The sequence below is a fragment of the Polyodon spathula genome, chromosome 24 (genome assembly GCF_017654505.1).
Source record: "Polyodon spathula isolate WHYD16114869_AA chromosome 24, ASM1765450v1, whole genome shotgun sequence".
NCBI lineage: Eukaryota > Metazoa > Chordata > Actinopteri > Acipenseriformes > Polyodontidae > Polyodon > Polyodon spathula.
The window spans coordinates 21790629-21806172 of NC_054557.1; the positions used below are offsets into that span (position 1 = coordinate 21790629).

Here is a 15544-nt window from a genome sequence, read left to right on the forward strand (position 1 = left end):
AGAAAGGGTTAAAGGTTCTGCTATTCAGCGTGCATAGAAAAAAAAAGAACAAGCTCGGATTGGTTTGCTGTGGAGCATCTTTGATTCAAATGTGATAATGCAAAACAGTCTGAAAACATGACATGTTTGCAAATCAAAACTAGTGCCCTGCCTTTCACCAGCCTCGGGTGTGGTTGTGGGGGCTAGCTGGCATAGTGGATTTAGTTAATGCACTAGACTAACCTTTTACTTTTCTCTGGAGGCTTTTTTTGTGGGCTGGGTGGTGCTACTTGTTAATATTAATGGACTAGACTAGTCTTTCACCATTCCCAGGTGTCAGTGCCTGCACTAGGATTTACTGGTCCTTGGTGCAAGATTATAAAATAGACTACCAGCACAAGTTGGATTTTTAAGATTAGTACAAACGTTAGTATGAAAATCAAAACACATGTCTGCATCTCTAAACTTAGCTCACAGTACAAATGCTTTCAATACAACCCATAAGCGAAAACCACATTTTATGAACAAACTTAACAAATTAATATCCCAAAAGCAAGTATTTATTTCTCAAATACTGAATTTTTGCCATTGCAAATGTTAGTATCATATCTGCCAGCAGACCTATCACATGACCTGAACACTGACCTATTGCCAGCGAGCTTGCTTTGCGTCTGTTAGCTCTGATTTGCGAATTTGTGTTTTGATTGACAGTCCGCCAATACTACCTTGCTATGGTTTATTTTTCTGATCCCAGTAGATCAGGCGGCGCCTACACATTTTTTACATTTAATCATTAAAGTGTGCTAAAAGAAAAAAAAAACTGACTCAGGGCTGGGGGCTGGGCCCCACCTCAAAGGCTGGACCTGGGATCAGTTGCATCCCTTGAGCCCCCCTTCCCCTCCCCCCTCTCCCCTTGTTACGCCGGCCCTGCCTATCGTCCTGGGTTACAATCTGGGGGGCTAGGTGGTGCTAGTGGGTTACTGTTAATGCATTAGACTAGCGTCTCACCTTTCCCAGGAGTCCTGGGGCTCTGTGGAGCATTGGGTTAATGTTAATGCATTAGACTCACCTTTCCCAGGAGTCCTGGGTTCCAGTCAAGGGGTCTCGTGGTGCAGTGGGTTAGCAATACATAGTTTGAGTCGACAACCCCTTGAGGATCCTGGACACAAAGTGTTAATGGTTCTGCTAATCAATGTGAGTAGGAAAACTTGGATTGGTCTGCAGTGGAGCGCCTTTGATTCAAATGTGATAATGCAAAACAGTCTGAAAGTATGACATGGGGGAAAGCAACCTGTATGCAAAGAAAACTGGTGTCCTGCCTGACACCTGGCTCTGGAGGCCTGGGGAGGGGGGCTGGTTGCAATAGTGGATTTAGCTAATGCACTAGACTAGCCTTTCACTTTTCTCTGCAGGCCTGGGTTCCAATGTGTTGGGGGCTGGGTGGTGCAGTTTGTTAATGTTAATGCACTAGACCAGCCTTTCACCTTGTTAATGTTAATGCACTAACCTTTTATCTTGGGCTGGTGGCAGAGGTTCCAATCAGGGAGATTCGTGGACATAGTGTATTAATGTTAATGCACTAGACCAGCTTTGTCCCGCTCTTTGGATGCCTGGGTTCCAATCTCGGGTCCAGGTGGCACTGGGAGGTTAATGTTAATCGACTAGAACAGCCTTTCACCTTTCACAAATACCGGGACCCCAGACAGATATAAAGTGGACAATATGTGGGAGGCTGAGTGGTGCTGTGGGATCATTTTAATGCACTAGACCAGTCATGGACAATTCATGGGTAATGGTGAAAATCTGAACAAGCCTCAACAAATAAGCATGTAAAAAGGGAACACATTTGTCAACTTGACTTTTCTTTAATTTTAATAACCATGTGACGTTTATGGATGTTTTTATTGGACAAAAACTTCACACAGTATACACCAGCTTTCAGGACTTCCTTTTGTTTTTGTGGTGCAGGTTTCCATTCTATTTTGTTAAGTTGTTTTTATTCTCAGTGCTGCCTTGATGTATTGGCCTCCACTGGCTTAAAGCCAGATAACAATAATCGCTCTTTATTGTCCACCTGCTTGTTTTATTGCTGTTGGGTCACAGAGTCCATTGAGATCCATCACTACTACACTAAACAAGCCTTTCCCCTTTCTCTGGAGGCCTGGGTTCCAATCTGGGGGCTAGGTGTTGCACTGGATTAAGGTTAATGCTCTAGACTTTCACATTTATTTTTTGTATTTAACAAATAATCTCTCTCTCTCTCTCTTTCTCTCTCTCTCTCTCTCTCTCTCTCTCTCTCTCTCTCTCTCTCTCTCTCTATATATATATATATATATATATATATATATATATATATATGTATATATATATATATATATATATATATATATATATATATATATATATATATATATATATATATGTGTGTATATATATATATATATATATATATATATATATATATAGAATATTATATATTAATATATATATATATATGTGTGTCTATGCCTATAGAAAGTCTACACCCCCTCAAACTTTTTTCACATTTTGTTGTGTCACTGCCTCAGAGTTTCATGCATTTAAATGAGGATTTTTTCCACTTATCTACACACCATACTCCACACTGTTAAGGGGAAAAAAGTTTTTACTGAGAAAAAAAAAATGCAAAACTGAAAGATCAGAATTGGATAAGTCTCCACCCTCCTGAGTTAATACTTGGTGGAAGCACCTTTGGCAGCAATTACAGCTGTGAATCTGTTAGGATAGGTTTCTACCAACTTTGCACCCCTAGATTTGGCAATATTTGACCATTATTCTTTACAAAACTGTTCAAGATCTGTCAAGTTCCTTGGGAAGCGTTGATGGACAGCAATCTTCAAGTCATGCCACAAATTTTTGATTGGATTTAGGTCGGGGCTCTGACTGGGCCACTAAAGGTAGCCGTGGCTGTGTGCTTTGGGTCGTTGTCATGCTGAAAGGTGAACTTCCGTCCCAGTTTCAGCTCTCTTGCAGAGTGCAGCAGGTTTTCTTCAAGGACTTTTCTGTACTCTGCTCCATTCATTTTCCCTTCTATCCTGACAAATGCCCCAGTCCCTGCCGATGAGAAACATCCCTATAACATAATGCTGCCACCACCACGCTTCACATTAGGGACGGTGTTCTTTGCATGATGCTCTGTATTGGGTTTGTGACAAACATAACGCTTTGCAGTTAGGCCAAAAAGTTTCATTTTAGTTTCGTCAGACCACAAAACTTTTTGCCACATGGCTACAGTGTTTTTTTTTTTTTTGCATACTTCAAACAGGATTCAAGGTAGGCTTTCTTGAGTAATGGCTTCCTTCTTGCCACCCTACCATACAGGCCAGATTTGTGGAGTGCTTGGGATATTGTTGTCACATGCACACTTTGACCAGTCTTGGCCATAAATGCCTGTAGCTCTTGTAAAGTTGCCATTGGCCTCTTGGTAGCCTCTCTGACCAGTCTCCTTGCTCGGTCATCCAGTTTGGAGGGACGGCCTGATCTAGTCAGGGTCTTGGTGGTGCCATACACCTTCCACTTCTTAATAATCGTCTTGACCATGTTCCAAGGGATATTCAAAGAATATAATATTTTTTTTACCCATCCCCTGATCTGTGCCTTTCAATGACTTTGTCCTGGAGTTCTTTTGAAAGCACCTTGGTGCTCATGGTTGAGTCTTTGCCTTTTATCCTGAAATCATGTGAATCACTACAATTTAACACAGGTGGAGGCCACTTAACTTGGTGTGTGATTTTGAAGATGACTAGTTACACCTGAGCTAATTTAGGATTGCTATTACAAAGGGGGTGGACACTTATCCAAACAAGTTCTTTTTCAGTTTTTATTTTTAATTAATCTACAAATTTCTAGAATATTTTTTTTTCACTTGGAAGTTGTGGGGTAGGATGTGTAGATAAATGAGAGAAAAAAAATTACGTATTTTAATTCCAGGCTATAAGGCAACAAAAGGTGAAAATTTTGAAAGGGGGTGTAGACTTTCTATAGGCACTATATATATATATATATATATATATATATATATATATATATATATATATATATATATATATATATATATCATAGGCATGTATACTGGTGTTGATGTGTGCCTGTCAGAAGCCAGAGGGCGTGTCTCCTGAATCTGAGTATATGAAAAGTGAGATGCCGTCATATTTCCAGTTTCAACATCGACACCGGACAGGAGAATACATTGGGAGCTCTTGAACTAGCTGGTAAGGAACCCTCTCAATTGAATACTGTAATTATTACTCTATCGCAACACATCGTAACTGCAGATATATCTGACGCCACGTTTATGCTGTTATATTTTACCTTTAGCTTTCGATATCATAGTTACACCATACTCTGTTAGAAATGTTAATCTTGAGTAATATAAAAACAGCTTTAAAAGTAATACATCGACGGATATCTGTGTTGGAAAACTTGATGTCATTTTACACAATTTCTGACAAACAAATTTTTGCTTCATAATATTAGTATGTGTTATTTGTTTCTGGGGGGAAAAAGAGATGCAATTTAAATCAAATATTTAAGAAATTCAAATACGCAACATATTTTAAAACACATTTGAATATTTGTGTATCATATTTATATACTTTTTTTTGTTTATGTTTGTTTAGATGAGCCTTGTTTTTTTTTTTTTTTTTGTTTTGTTTTGTTTTTGTTTTTGTGTTGTGTGCGATGAGTGATTTCACCGTGTGTGGTTAACCCGCAATTAACCGATATTTCATTTGACTTAAAAAAAAAAAAAATGTTTACAAAAATAATACAAAAAATTGTATTATGTTTTCAATATGAAGCAAGGATAGTTTATGTAAAATGATTACAGTAGCCTATAATGTTTTTCCAGTACAAATAAATGACACAGTGTGGGGGGTTATTATTATTATTATTATTATTATTATTATTATTATTATTATTATTGTTGTTGTTGTTGTTGTTGTAAAACTACATTGAAGCCATTGCTTGAGTGAGTGACGCAGTTGTCATTTACTGTCATAAATCAGCATCTCTGCACCTGATCTGTTTGAGATCATTCGATTGAATGGGACGTTATCAAGCAACAATCTTCGTATATGAACGAGCCAGTAGGTGCCTATAGCCGTACAACAGGTAGAATCAGTCTGGATCAAACGCTTTAATGGTCGTCGGATGTATAGCCGTTAGCGGGTTCTAAAAACCAGTGATGAAATAATAGTAAAAATGACTTTAATAATAAGGTTTAGGGATTGAGATTAGGGTTCGGGGTAGGCATTAAGTTTATGGGTAGAGGGTAGATTTAGGGGTTAGGAGGCTAGTACATAACCCTCCTACTGACTCATTCCTATGCGATGATTTTGATTGATAACGTGCCATTTAATTGAGTGATTTCAATCTGATCTAGTGGACAGACACCAATATCTCAAATGAGTTTAAGTATTTGAGTTTCTATATTGGTTGTTATTTTGAGAAAAAGTAGGGAACGAAAATAAAAATCCATGCATTTAACATGTTGGATTTTTATGTGGTTTTCTTGTCAACAGTATTGTTAATATTTGTGGCGTTTATTATAGTCACATAAACACACTTGAATATAATGTATATTTTGACTGGGATTTTTTTTAGAAAATTGTTATTTTATTTTTTTCGGCTGGTGAGTGTATCTGTTTCTGTTACTTTATAAATCGTCTTTTTCTAGATTTATTTGAGTTTTTTTACTGGTTACTGTTTTGAAGAAACTGGGACACATATAGAAAAGTAGACATTTCACATGTTCGCATAAAATTGCACATGGATGTAATGTATTTTAATAATGATTATTAGTATTGTAATTATTCCCGGTGTAGGGCCAGAAAGTAGGATACCAAAACCTGACCCGTGTAATATCAGAAAATGGTACGCTGTCAATCTGTGATTGTATATTGCACAAATCACTACGAACATGACGAACTATAGATCAACCACAAAATTCTCCATGTTTTCTGAGCTAAACTCGTTTGCACATGCCAGGTCAAGCGCAGTACACGGCGTGCCACGTTTTAATGCGTACCTCAAAATAACCCATTTTATTATGTTTTGTAAACAAACTTGTCTATAATGTATATATTGACTGGGAATATTTTTGTATAGTTATTATTATTTGTGCTTATTATGTTAAAGTTTTAATGTATTTTTGATTGGGGACATAATAATAATAATAATAATAAATAATAATAATAATACTATTATGATTATTATTATAATATTATTATAAATAATAAAATACAAGTGTTTTTTTTTTTTGAACCTACGTGATAACTTGGATGCACTTCTTATAATCAAAAATATTATTAAATATATTTTGAAAAAAAAGGACCTTTTTTTTAATGAATATTATTATTATTATTATTATTATTATTATTATTATTATTATTATTATTATTATTATTAGTAGTAGTAGTAGTAGTAGTAGTAGTGTTGCTGTTGTTGTTTAATAATTTTCATATTTATTATGTATTCATTATTTTAAGAGAGATTATTATCTTGTAAATTATCATTGATCATTAGATATGTTCTTAGTTACAGTAAAAATAAGGGTATCGTTTTGCCCGCTGCACCTTGGCTGTGCTGTGGAATCATTTGCTGTATTGATCGTTGATGCACATTAAAACCTTTAGAAAATATGTACACATGAAACAAATATTCATGTATTTGGACTTCATTCTCCAGCACAGTCTCGTCTGACACGGTATCAATGGGCACTGCATCATGACATTCTTACTGTCCTTTAGGAAATACAGCCCCGAGTGACGGAGCTCATCAGACCGTCGCAGCAATGTGCAGCCTGGCTGTCCTCGTCGTGTCCGGTGAGCTTCACTGTGCTGTACTGTTCATTATGATTGTGAGGATGACATTCAATAGACTGATTGGCCCTGAATATGAAAGCTTCACCGACCGCTGGGAAGGGCTTTTTTGTCTGGATGTTAACTTTCCGACTGTTTTTCTTGTTCTGAGCAAAAATAAAAATGGCCAGGAAGGGTGGGAACAGTTGCAAAGCCCCAATTCCGACAATATGAAGAATGTTATGCAAATGAAGTGGGTACCTAATCCAAAGGTTTGAGGTGGTTGGATTTTCCATCTAAAATGGTGCCACCTGTTTCAAAGAGTCCTAATGGAGATGGGAGCCTATTTCAAACAGTCTCTGTCTAAAAAAGGGGTGCAGTGACTCTGACTGCTTTAGCGATGGAGCCCAATGTGCTGCTAGAGATTGCTGTAGTTTTAGAGGATGAAAGGGATAACGCAGCTGCTGTGCCAAAATGAAAAATAAATCAACAAACAAATAAATAAATGTCTATTTATTTATGTCTATAGTAATTTATGCATAAACTAATGTATTCATTTATTTTTCATTTTGGCATAAAATATCCTCCATTATTGTGTTCTATTAGCTTCTCTCCTTTCTCTGTATCTCCTGAAACACACGCCTTTACTGCCTTTCAGTCTGTCCACTGATTGAAATCCTGAAATGATGTAAAAATGATGTCATTTGCATCATTAGCATAATGTTTTTAATTTAAATGCTCAATAGTTTTTCCGCCACTTTTATGCAAATTGAACCCGTTCCAAAACAGCAGAAAAGTGTATTTTCAGGGCCATTCTGCTAGTTGTGTAAGAAAGCATTATTGACTTAAAAGAGCTACACATCATGAAGGAATGGATCTCTCAGACTACAAACTGTTGCAAAACCATTCAGTCTGTTTCAAATCAGGACCTTCAAAACACTTTTTAGATGCTTTGTTGTCTGTTTTGAACAGATCATGTCATTAAAGCGTGGCACATTTTATTATCCAGTAGCCTTAAGATGTTGGCTCCTGAGCCTGTTTTTGTTTTTGTTTTTGTTGTTGTAGTCTGCGCATTGATGGCGAGTCTCTCAGTCTGCTGCCCCCAAAGAAGATACCACATTGCAGGATATGTAATGGCCTGGGACCAAGCTCGCCAATACTGTCAAAGTAATTTCATTGATCTGGTTAGTGTTCGCAGTGAAGAGGAAATGCTGGCAATCAAGGCAATCGCCTCCCGGTCCTCAAGCTCTCGGTTTTTGTTGGGTCTGCGCAGAAGCACAGTACAATCGTCTTGGGAATGGTCAACTGGTGAGGCCTTTCAATACAAAAACTGGGCAATTGAGGAACCACCTGCTGAAGGAAAGTGTGGAGCCATGAATCCGAGTGGAGTGTGGGGAACCGGATCTTGCGATTACCCTGTCAACTTCATCTGTTTGGCAGGTAATTGCTTTCTGAAAAGAGTTAATACCCAGCCTGCTAGTTATTTTGATATTTCCTTAGATTTTTATGATGGTTACAGTCCTGTAGTTTAACATCACGATGTTCAAAAAATGGATTCTTTCAAACAGTCCTTTTGTAACCTCTTGATGCAGAATGCAGGGACGTGATGAAAACACAGCATTGAAATATCTGGATGTTTTGAAAAAAATGCACGTTTAAAATAAAGTGCACCATTGTAATATGTAGTTTGTATACTGCTAGTATTACTTCTGTTATAAATCACAAAAACTAAACATGTACACAGGAACCACTATTGAATGTTAAAAAGCATGGTCTTACATCAGAATTGCTCAGTGCACGGTATGACATCGTTACACAGAATACGATGGACTATGAGTGTGACAAATCCATAACTTGTTGATTGATTTATTTTAAGTGATTGATGATGATGATGATGATGATGATGATGATGATGATGATGATGATGATGATGATGATGATGATGATCCTGTAACACTTTTGTTTCTCTGCAGGACCTTCTGCGCTGTGTGGCCAGAGGGAGTACTTCCTGGTTCACACAGTGAAGAATGCAGATCAAGCCAGAGAACACTGCAGATATCTCTACACAGACCTGGTGAGCATCACAAGCCAAGACGTGCTCCTGGATATTGAACAGCTGATGAACAAAGACATGTCCAATATCGACTACTGGATAGGACTGACAAGGGAAGGTGGGTCTTGGGTCTGGGGAAACGGGGAAACTTTCAACTACAGCAACTGGGGAGACACATGGAGCACTTCAAACTGTGTGACGCTCAAGACCTCTGATTGGAATTTTGGGAACTGGCAGGTGAACGACTGCAACGACAACAACAAGTTCATCTGCTACAAAGGCAAGTCACTTCTGACTTATAGAGACACTTTAGATCAACTACCTGCTCATAACGTTTCATTTCTTACCTGCTTAATATCCTGTTGTGTGTGTGTGTGTGTTTGCTGAGTGATTCTCCATTGTGGTTTCTGCTCATCATTCTTTTACATGTCTACTAACGATTGCAGTTTCTCAAAAGACTCCAAAGGTAAGATGGGGAGGCATATTAATGTTGCGCTGTACACTGAAGCCAATTTATTAGCATGGCCGAAAATAATCAAAGTAAATAATTACTCAGAGCGGTCGGTTGTTGAGCTATCAATAACCAAGGCTTTCAAAAACTATTTCACACTCCAGATCCTGACTCCCCCACACTGTGGATTCATTCCCTGTGCAGCAGGCACTAGGACCCCACACCCTAACACCTCCACACAATGCCCAGCACAGTGCAGTAATTAGGAGGTTGGTTGATTTTTTTTTACATGTTTTTTTTTCCACAGATCCACAGGACACCACCACTGTTCAGTCTGACTCTCAGAGCTCTCCAACCACCGGGCCAGCCGCTTCCCAAACACCAGATGGAGGAGAACAATCCCAGCAGCCTTCCACGATGGGTGGCACCTCTCCTCGAGTCAGCTCCCCTGGACACTCCAGCTCCTGGCTCCCTAGCACTTCACCTGCAGGAACAGGTGGGTACCGTGTCATAGGGTACAGTGAAACAGCTTGCCTGAGTAACTCCTCCTCTGCTGAGAACATATTAAGAGGAGGTACATCTCACTAAACCAGATCCTAGTAGCTTAAACTGACCAATAATCTGAACCACACAGCTCTCATATTGAAATGCAGACTGAAGCTGATGGGTTGGTTTAGTGACTGTATTCATAATTATTAGTTTTATTTATTATTGTTATTGTTATATTTTTTTACTAGCCACTCCAGTCCCTGAGGAGCTCCACCTGATCTCTCACAGTATGGTCTGGCCGGAGGCTTGGCAGTACTGCAGGGATCACTACACTGACCTAGTGAGCCTCACAAGCCTGGCTGCACAGAACAGAGTGTCGGGGCTCGTCAGGAACAGCACTGCATCGCGATTCTGGATCGGCCTGCACAGAACCGTTGTGTATGATAACTGGTACTGGGTTGCTGGTAAGGATAAGAGGGCCCCCCTAAACTACACTAACTGGGCCCCTGGGGAGCCCAACAATCCTTACTATGAGCACTGCGGGGAGATGGTGCTGGGGGAGAATGGGGGGGCTGAGTGGAATGACCTGTGCTGCTATGAAAAGCTCCCCTTTATCTGTTTAGATTAGAAACACCTTTAAAAGGTATCATAGCAGCGGTTCTTAAACAATCTATAGTTTACGGTCACTTTAGTCTAAAAAAGAAGCAATTTACTAAAAAAATATAAAAATATCTGAATCTAAATTTTGCTGTATAAACGTGATGTGTGAATATTAAAGCAAAGTAAAATCTTTTACAGAGTTTGGCAGTGTCAAAGTTCTGTAGATGATAATAATTTGTAGCCATCTTATAGGGGCAATAATTACTTATAAAAGACTTATTGAGGCTGATTGTGAGAAAGTGAGGTGGGGAAGCATAGTACTGTTGCACAGGCTTCAGTGCACAATGCTTGTCTTATGGTATTCATTGCATAGCGCAACACTAATATAATTCCCCTCTTCACCTCCTTACAATCAGCATTGAGGAGTCTTTTCAGAAGCTGTTGTGCTCCGCTTGTTTTTTTGAATTCAGGATATGCAGCTATTTAAAATGCCAGGCTGTAGATAAACTGCTGCATCCTGGTACCTGTGCTGTGGGTCACTGGGTTTGATTGAGGCTGGACCATTGGAGAGAGTTTGAACTGCAGTACATGAACTGACCAGCTACCAGGAAGCAGCAACAACTTGGTTTAAATTATTATTATTATTATTATTATTATTATTATTATTATTATTATTATTATTATTATTATTATTATTATTAAATATCTGCATATTCCAAATTGAAGTATGAAACACAAGCAAGGAACCAAAAGATCTTCAACAGAAGGAAATGGGCCAGTGATCCTATTGCTGGGGTAATAAGATATAAGAACATGGATTTTAAAACCTTGTTCAGCATCATATAGGATGTATTGTTAAGAGGGAAGTAGAGAGAGTGAAAGAGTCTTATTTAATAGTTTTCTAATTCTTGTTTTTTAATCTACAATATTTAAGGAGGTTTTACACATATGATTAGTGGTTACATATTAAGGTAGTATTTTCATATTTAAAAAATGTTTACATGTTAAATTCATTTTTATATATTTAAGGTGTGTCTCCACTTGGGCCCTGTATATTGCCATCAGCACCAGTACAAGGAAACAAAAAACAACTTTTTCCTCCCTTGATTGCACTGTTGTGTTGCTTCCCTGAGCTACAGTAGAACGGACATGCATACCCCCCTGCTGCTGCAGGTAGAGTCGCAGGAGTGTGCCTGTTTAGAGAACATTAGAATGACACAAAGAGAGAGGAAGCTTGTGAGCCTGCCTGCCTGCAGCTGCATCTATCTGCCTCTCAGGCATGTACACAAACTGGACAGCCAACAGGGCCTGGTTTCAGATGATGCAGATTGAACCTCGTGCTACTCTGTGGATGAATGTAGTGAATAGGCAAACTGTAATCATATTTAACTAAACTAAACAAAACTCTTCTGTCTATTTATGTTCTGTATTTCTGAATATAATGATATTCTGTATGTTTTGCTGATCTAAAAATAAATAATGATTTGATCTGAATGTGTTTCTTGTTTGTTTATTCCTCTAAATAAGTAAATAAATAATTCCTCTAAAGACCTTCTCAATCAAATATTTCAGGTGTTACAAACCTTAAAAAAGTTTCTCATAGTAAAAGCCTACAGCTATGACCAAATATTTTGCATCATCCTATAGAGTTACCTAATGAACCTGCTGAATAATGTTACGTTAACATATTGAATTACATGCCGCTTTGTAGCTTTCCATATACTTTAAGACTTTTGCAATATAATTTCTAGTTTCTTTGATAACATGTTGTTAAATAAAATATGTAAATAATCTTGACATCATTTTTTATTTGTTATTATTGTGTCTCAATTCTAAAATAGGTAATGCAAAACTTTTGGCCATAGCTGTAGCAAAGTGTAATCAAGCACAGTGAAAGCATGATAAAGCAAAGGTAACTATTGTAAAGAATAGCTAAGTATGTTAAAGCATATTAAAAAACATGGCAATTTGTGGTAAACTTTTACAAGGGAAAGCCTACAATGTGGAAGTGACTCCAGGGCCGACAGGAAGTCACTTGACAGGCGTGAGCTCTATCCCTGAGGTCACTTCCTGTGCTGCTCGCTTGCTCCTCCTGTTGATGTACACCACAGCGCCGATGCTGGGTGGGATTATGAGAACAGCACAGAAGATGAAGACTCTGATTATCAATTCCACTTTAGAGATGGACACTGCAAGAAAAAGAATTAGTGTAATTAAACTACTTATAAATGATTTATTTCTGAATAAAAAATGCAGTTTTTTAAAATCCATTTTTAAATAAGTTTCAGTGTTAGCAAAAACTGTTGGCAGGTCCACAGCTGTATGCCTGTATTGTGTCCTGTCAGTGAAGTGTATGGGTGTTTAGGTGGGGGGGGCGGCGACGACTATAAACTTTGATAATAAACTGCTCCCTCAAAGTTTCACCTTTGCCATTAAGTACCAAAAACATTTTTCTTTGAAAATATTAGAACACAAGTGGTGTTTATATAATTTGCTACATTCTTAATGAATATTTCTTCACAGAATAAAATATGTAAATGCTTTGTTTTGATTACAAATTTCTGTGTCCTGTTTTTATCAGACCAGTGGAATGTCACGCCAGCCATGAAGCTCAACTTATAGAAAATGGAACTTTATCGTCACTGTGCATAAGACAACGCCAAGAAATGTATCATGAGGCTTCAGTTTCTTATTTTATATTGAGGCACCATTAAAGTATCTGAAGGGCTTTATTTTCAGAATCAGCAGCTACTTTTAGACTTAGCTTTTGCAGTTAACAGAATTAGAGTCATCATAACAATATAGTTAAAGAGAAAATTAAAATAACAGGTTAAAAAAGATTACAGAGTATCCTGTCCTCAAATGAGGACAATGGCACCTAATGGGTTACTAATGCACTGATTCGGCTAGTTCACTGTTCGGCCATGCTGACTGTGAATGGTAAAAGTCCTACATTGCTCTGTATCGGGGTCTTTCACTGCTTTCAATGTTATTTTGTTCTTTTGTGACTTTATTGAAAAGTGAAAAATGTGAATGCTGACGTCCAACCACATAAAATGATGAAGCTCTTGGATCAAAGTAAAAGAGTAAAGAAATTATTATCCTGCAGGAAGAGGCACCAATGGGACTTTAAAGTCTTGAAACTCACTTTAAAGTGATTGCATCGAGCAAAGTAATTCCATACTTCATACACAATGTGCATTTCCATTGGCTGTATAGGTCTCAGATGTGCAGTTTTGAAAGAAACACGTGTTGCACAAACCTTTCTTTTCATTTTAAAACAGACATCTGCTACTACACTAAGTTCTCAGTGTGCTTTCCTTGCCTTTCCAAAAGTTACTTCTTTACTTCTTAGGTCATTCACCCCAGCAGTGTCTTCTGGGTCAAGCCTGTTACAGGCTGAAAGCATGTCAGTAAATAAAGGTAGGAGCTGATTGGTTACTGACAGTGAAGAAGCCAGTGAAGGGGTGGGGACATTTTCACTCTCCAGGTGAAATACCCATGAAGTGCAAGGCTTGCTAACAGAGATTTCTTTAATCTAGTGTAGTAGCAGTTATCCATTTTTAAAATGATAGTGCATGTTTGCTAGAACATGTGTTTCTTACAAAACTGCACATTTGGGGCCTATGTAATGAACAAATATAAAATTATTTGAAACAGCTACATCATTTCCAAGCAGCCCAAACGATCCAATCCAAAACCTAAAAACACATTTAAAAGTTATGTTAATACTCAAAAATGTTTTCGGTTCATAAAAGCATTAATATCACCTGGTACTTGAATGAGATACTGCAGGTAGACTCTCTGCTCCCCCTCTTCCTCCACACTGCACCTGATCTGCTCAGAGCTCTGGAGGCCAGTGACAAACAGCTGGGAGCTGGTGATGTTCGATTGGATCAGAAAACCCTCTCTAGCGCCGCCCTGCAGGCTATTTCCATTACTGTCGCTCCAGACCAGCCTGGCTGATGTAGATACAAACCAACAAGTCAAGGAGCAAGTCAGGGTGGCGTTGGCGCCTGCCTGCAAGGGTAAGATCTGGTCAGCACTCCCTGAAAAACAAACACATTTAATCGCAACCCATACACCGTCCATATCAAAATGCAGGTTTATTGCCTAGTTTTACCCACTCTTTGAATATCTTGGTGTGACCGATTCAATCACGTTGCAGTCACTGATTCTGTAACCTGTTTATAACGAAGAGCAAACACCCCACCCAGTTGTTCCACCTTGATTGTAAATGGAGAACGCATTCTGGGATATTCTCTCTCAAGACGGCTCATTAAAATCATTTTTGTCTGAAGAGGGGTACTGCCAGGCTGCCATGATGTGCATTAAATATGGGCATGGTTATCTATCCAGACTGGGGTCTTGATTGGCTAAAGTGCTTCATCCCAGCAGCACAATCCAGGAAATATATGGGACAGAATAACCAGAAACGTTGAACTTGGACTTGAGATATCAGACTGGAATGCACCTCTCATCTGCATTAAACAGGAATATATTGACCAGACTTACCAGAGAGTACGTTCAGAGCCAAGCTCTGATGGATTTTCTCACGACTGAAATCCTTGTACTGTGAGCACTGATAGAGCCCACTGTCTGCTGTCTGGACACTGGGGATCAGCAAGGAAGTATTGGCTGACATTGCCAGTCTGTTCCTGTCTACCTCTTCATCATTGATGAGTACATTCCCACTGGGTGAGAATGTGAATAGAGTCTTGACACTGTTGGTCCCAGATCTCGTAAAGGACCAAATTAATTGCTGCCCTGGCCCTAGTTGAGAAGTCTCTGCACAGGGGAAGTGAACGAATCCTCCCACAATGGAGTACACATCTTCAACAGGGACTGTGGGAAATAAAAACAGCACAACTGATTTAGCTCATTATTATTGATCAGATGCCTTTATCCAAGGTGACTTACAGAGACTAGGGTGTGTGAACTATGCATCCGCTGCAGAGTCACTTACAACAACATCTCACTGGAAAGATGGAGCACAAGGAGGTTAAGTGACTTGCTCAGGGTCACACAGTGAATCAATGAGTGAGCTGGAATTTGAACCCGGGACCTCCTTGTTCCAAGTCCTTTTCTTTAACCACTGGACCACACAGCCTCCAGGAAATTCCTTTGAGGCGC

At 38.7% G+C, this 15544-nt stretch overlaps 2 protein-coding genes and 1 long non-coding RNA gene across 3 annotated transcripts in view; 2 read left to right on the top strand and 1 right to left on the bottom strand.

The window, feature by feature from the left end:
- Positions 1-4191: 4191 nt before the first annotated feature.
- Positions 4192-8375, top strand: LOC121298760. Its single transcript, XR_005947318.1, has 3 exons — positions 4192-4229; positions 6768-6842; positions 7884-8375. It is a non-coding gene; the product is annotated as an uncharacterized LOC121298760 (long non-coding RNA).
- Positions 8376-8774: 399 nt separating this feature from the next.
- On the top strand, positions 8775-11029 carry LOC121298715 (regenerating islet-derived protein 3-gamma-like). Its single transcript, XM_041225918.1, has 3 exons — positions 8775-9151; positions 9630-9818; positions 10060-11029. The coding sequence occupies exons 1-3, from the start codon at positions 8938-8940 to the stop codon at positions 10437-10439; spliced, it is 783 nt and encodes a 260-aa protein (XP_041081852.1). The 5' UTR covers positions 8775-8937; the 3' UTR covers positions 10440-11029.
- A 1218-nt stretch (positions 11030-12247) lies between these two features.
- Positions 12248-15544, bottom strand: part of LOC121298672 — a 29356-nt gene continuing 26059 nt past the window's right edge. The window contains exons 4-6 of the mRNA XM_041225850.1: positions 14927-15256; positions 14182-14460; positions 12248-12600 (exon numbers count right to left, since the gene is read on the bottom strand). Coding sequence (XP_041081784.1) covers positions 12443-12600; positions 14182-14460; positions 14927-15256 — 767 coding nt within the window. The 3' untranslated portion in view covers positions 12248-12442. The remainder of the gene's footprint in view (positions 12601-14181; positions 14461-14926; positions 15257-15544) is intronic.

Coding starts and splice junctions, on each gene's coding strand:
- LOC121298715 (XM_041225918.1), top strand. CDS start 8,938: ATGAACAAAGACATGTCCAATATCGACTACTGGATAGGACTGACAAGG. Junction 9,152..9,629: donor CAAGTTCATCTGCTACAAAG/GCAAGTCACTTC, acceptor TTTTTTCCACAG/ATCCACAGGACACCACCACT. Junction 9,819..10,059: donor CACTTCACCTGCAGGAACAG/GTGGGTACCGTG, acceptor TTTTTTTACTAG/CCACTCCAGTCCCTGAGGAG.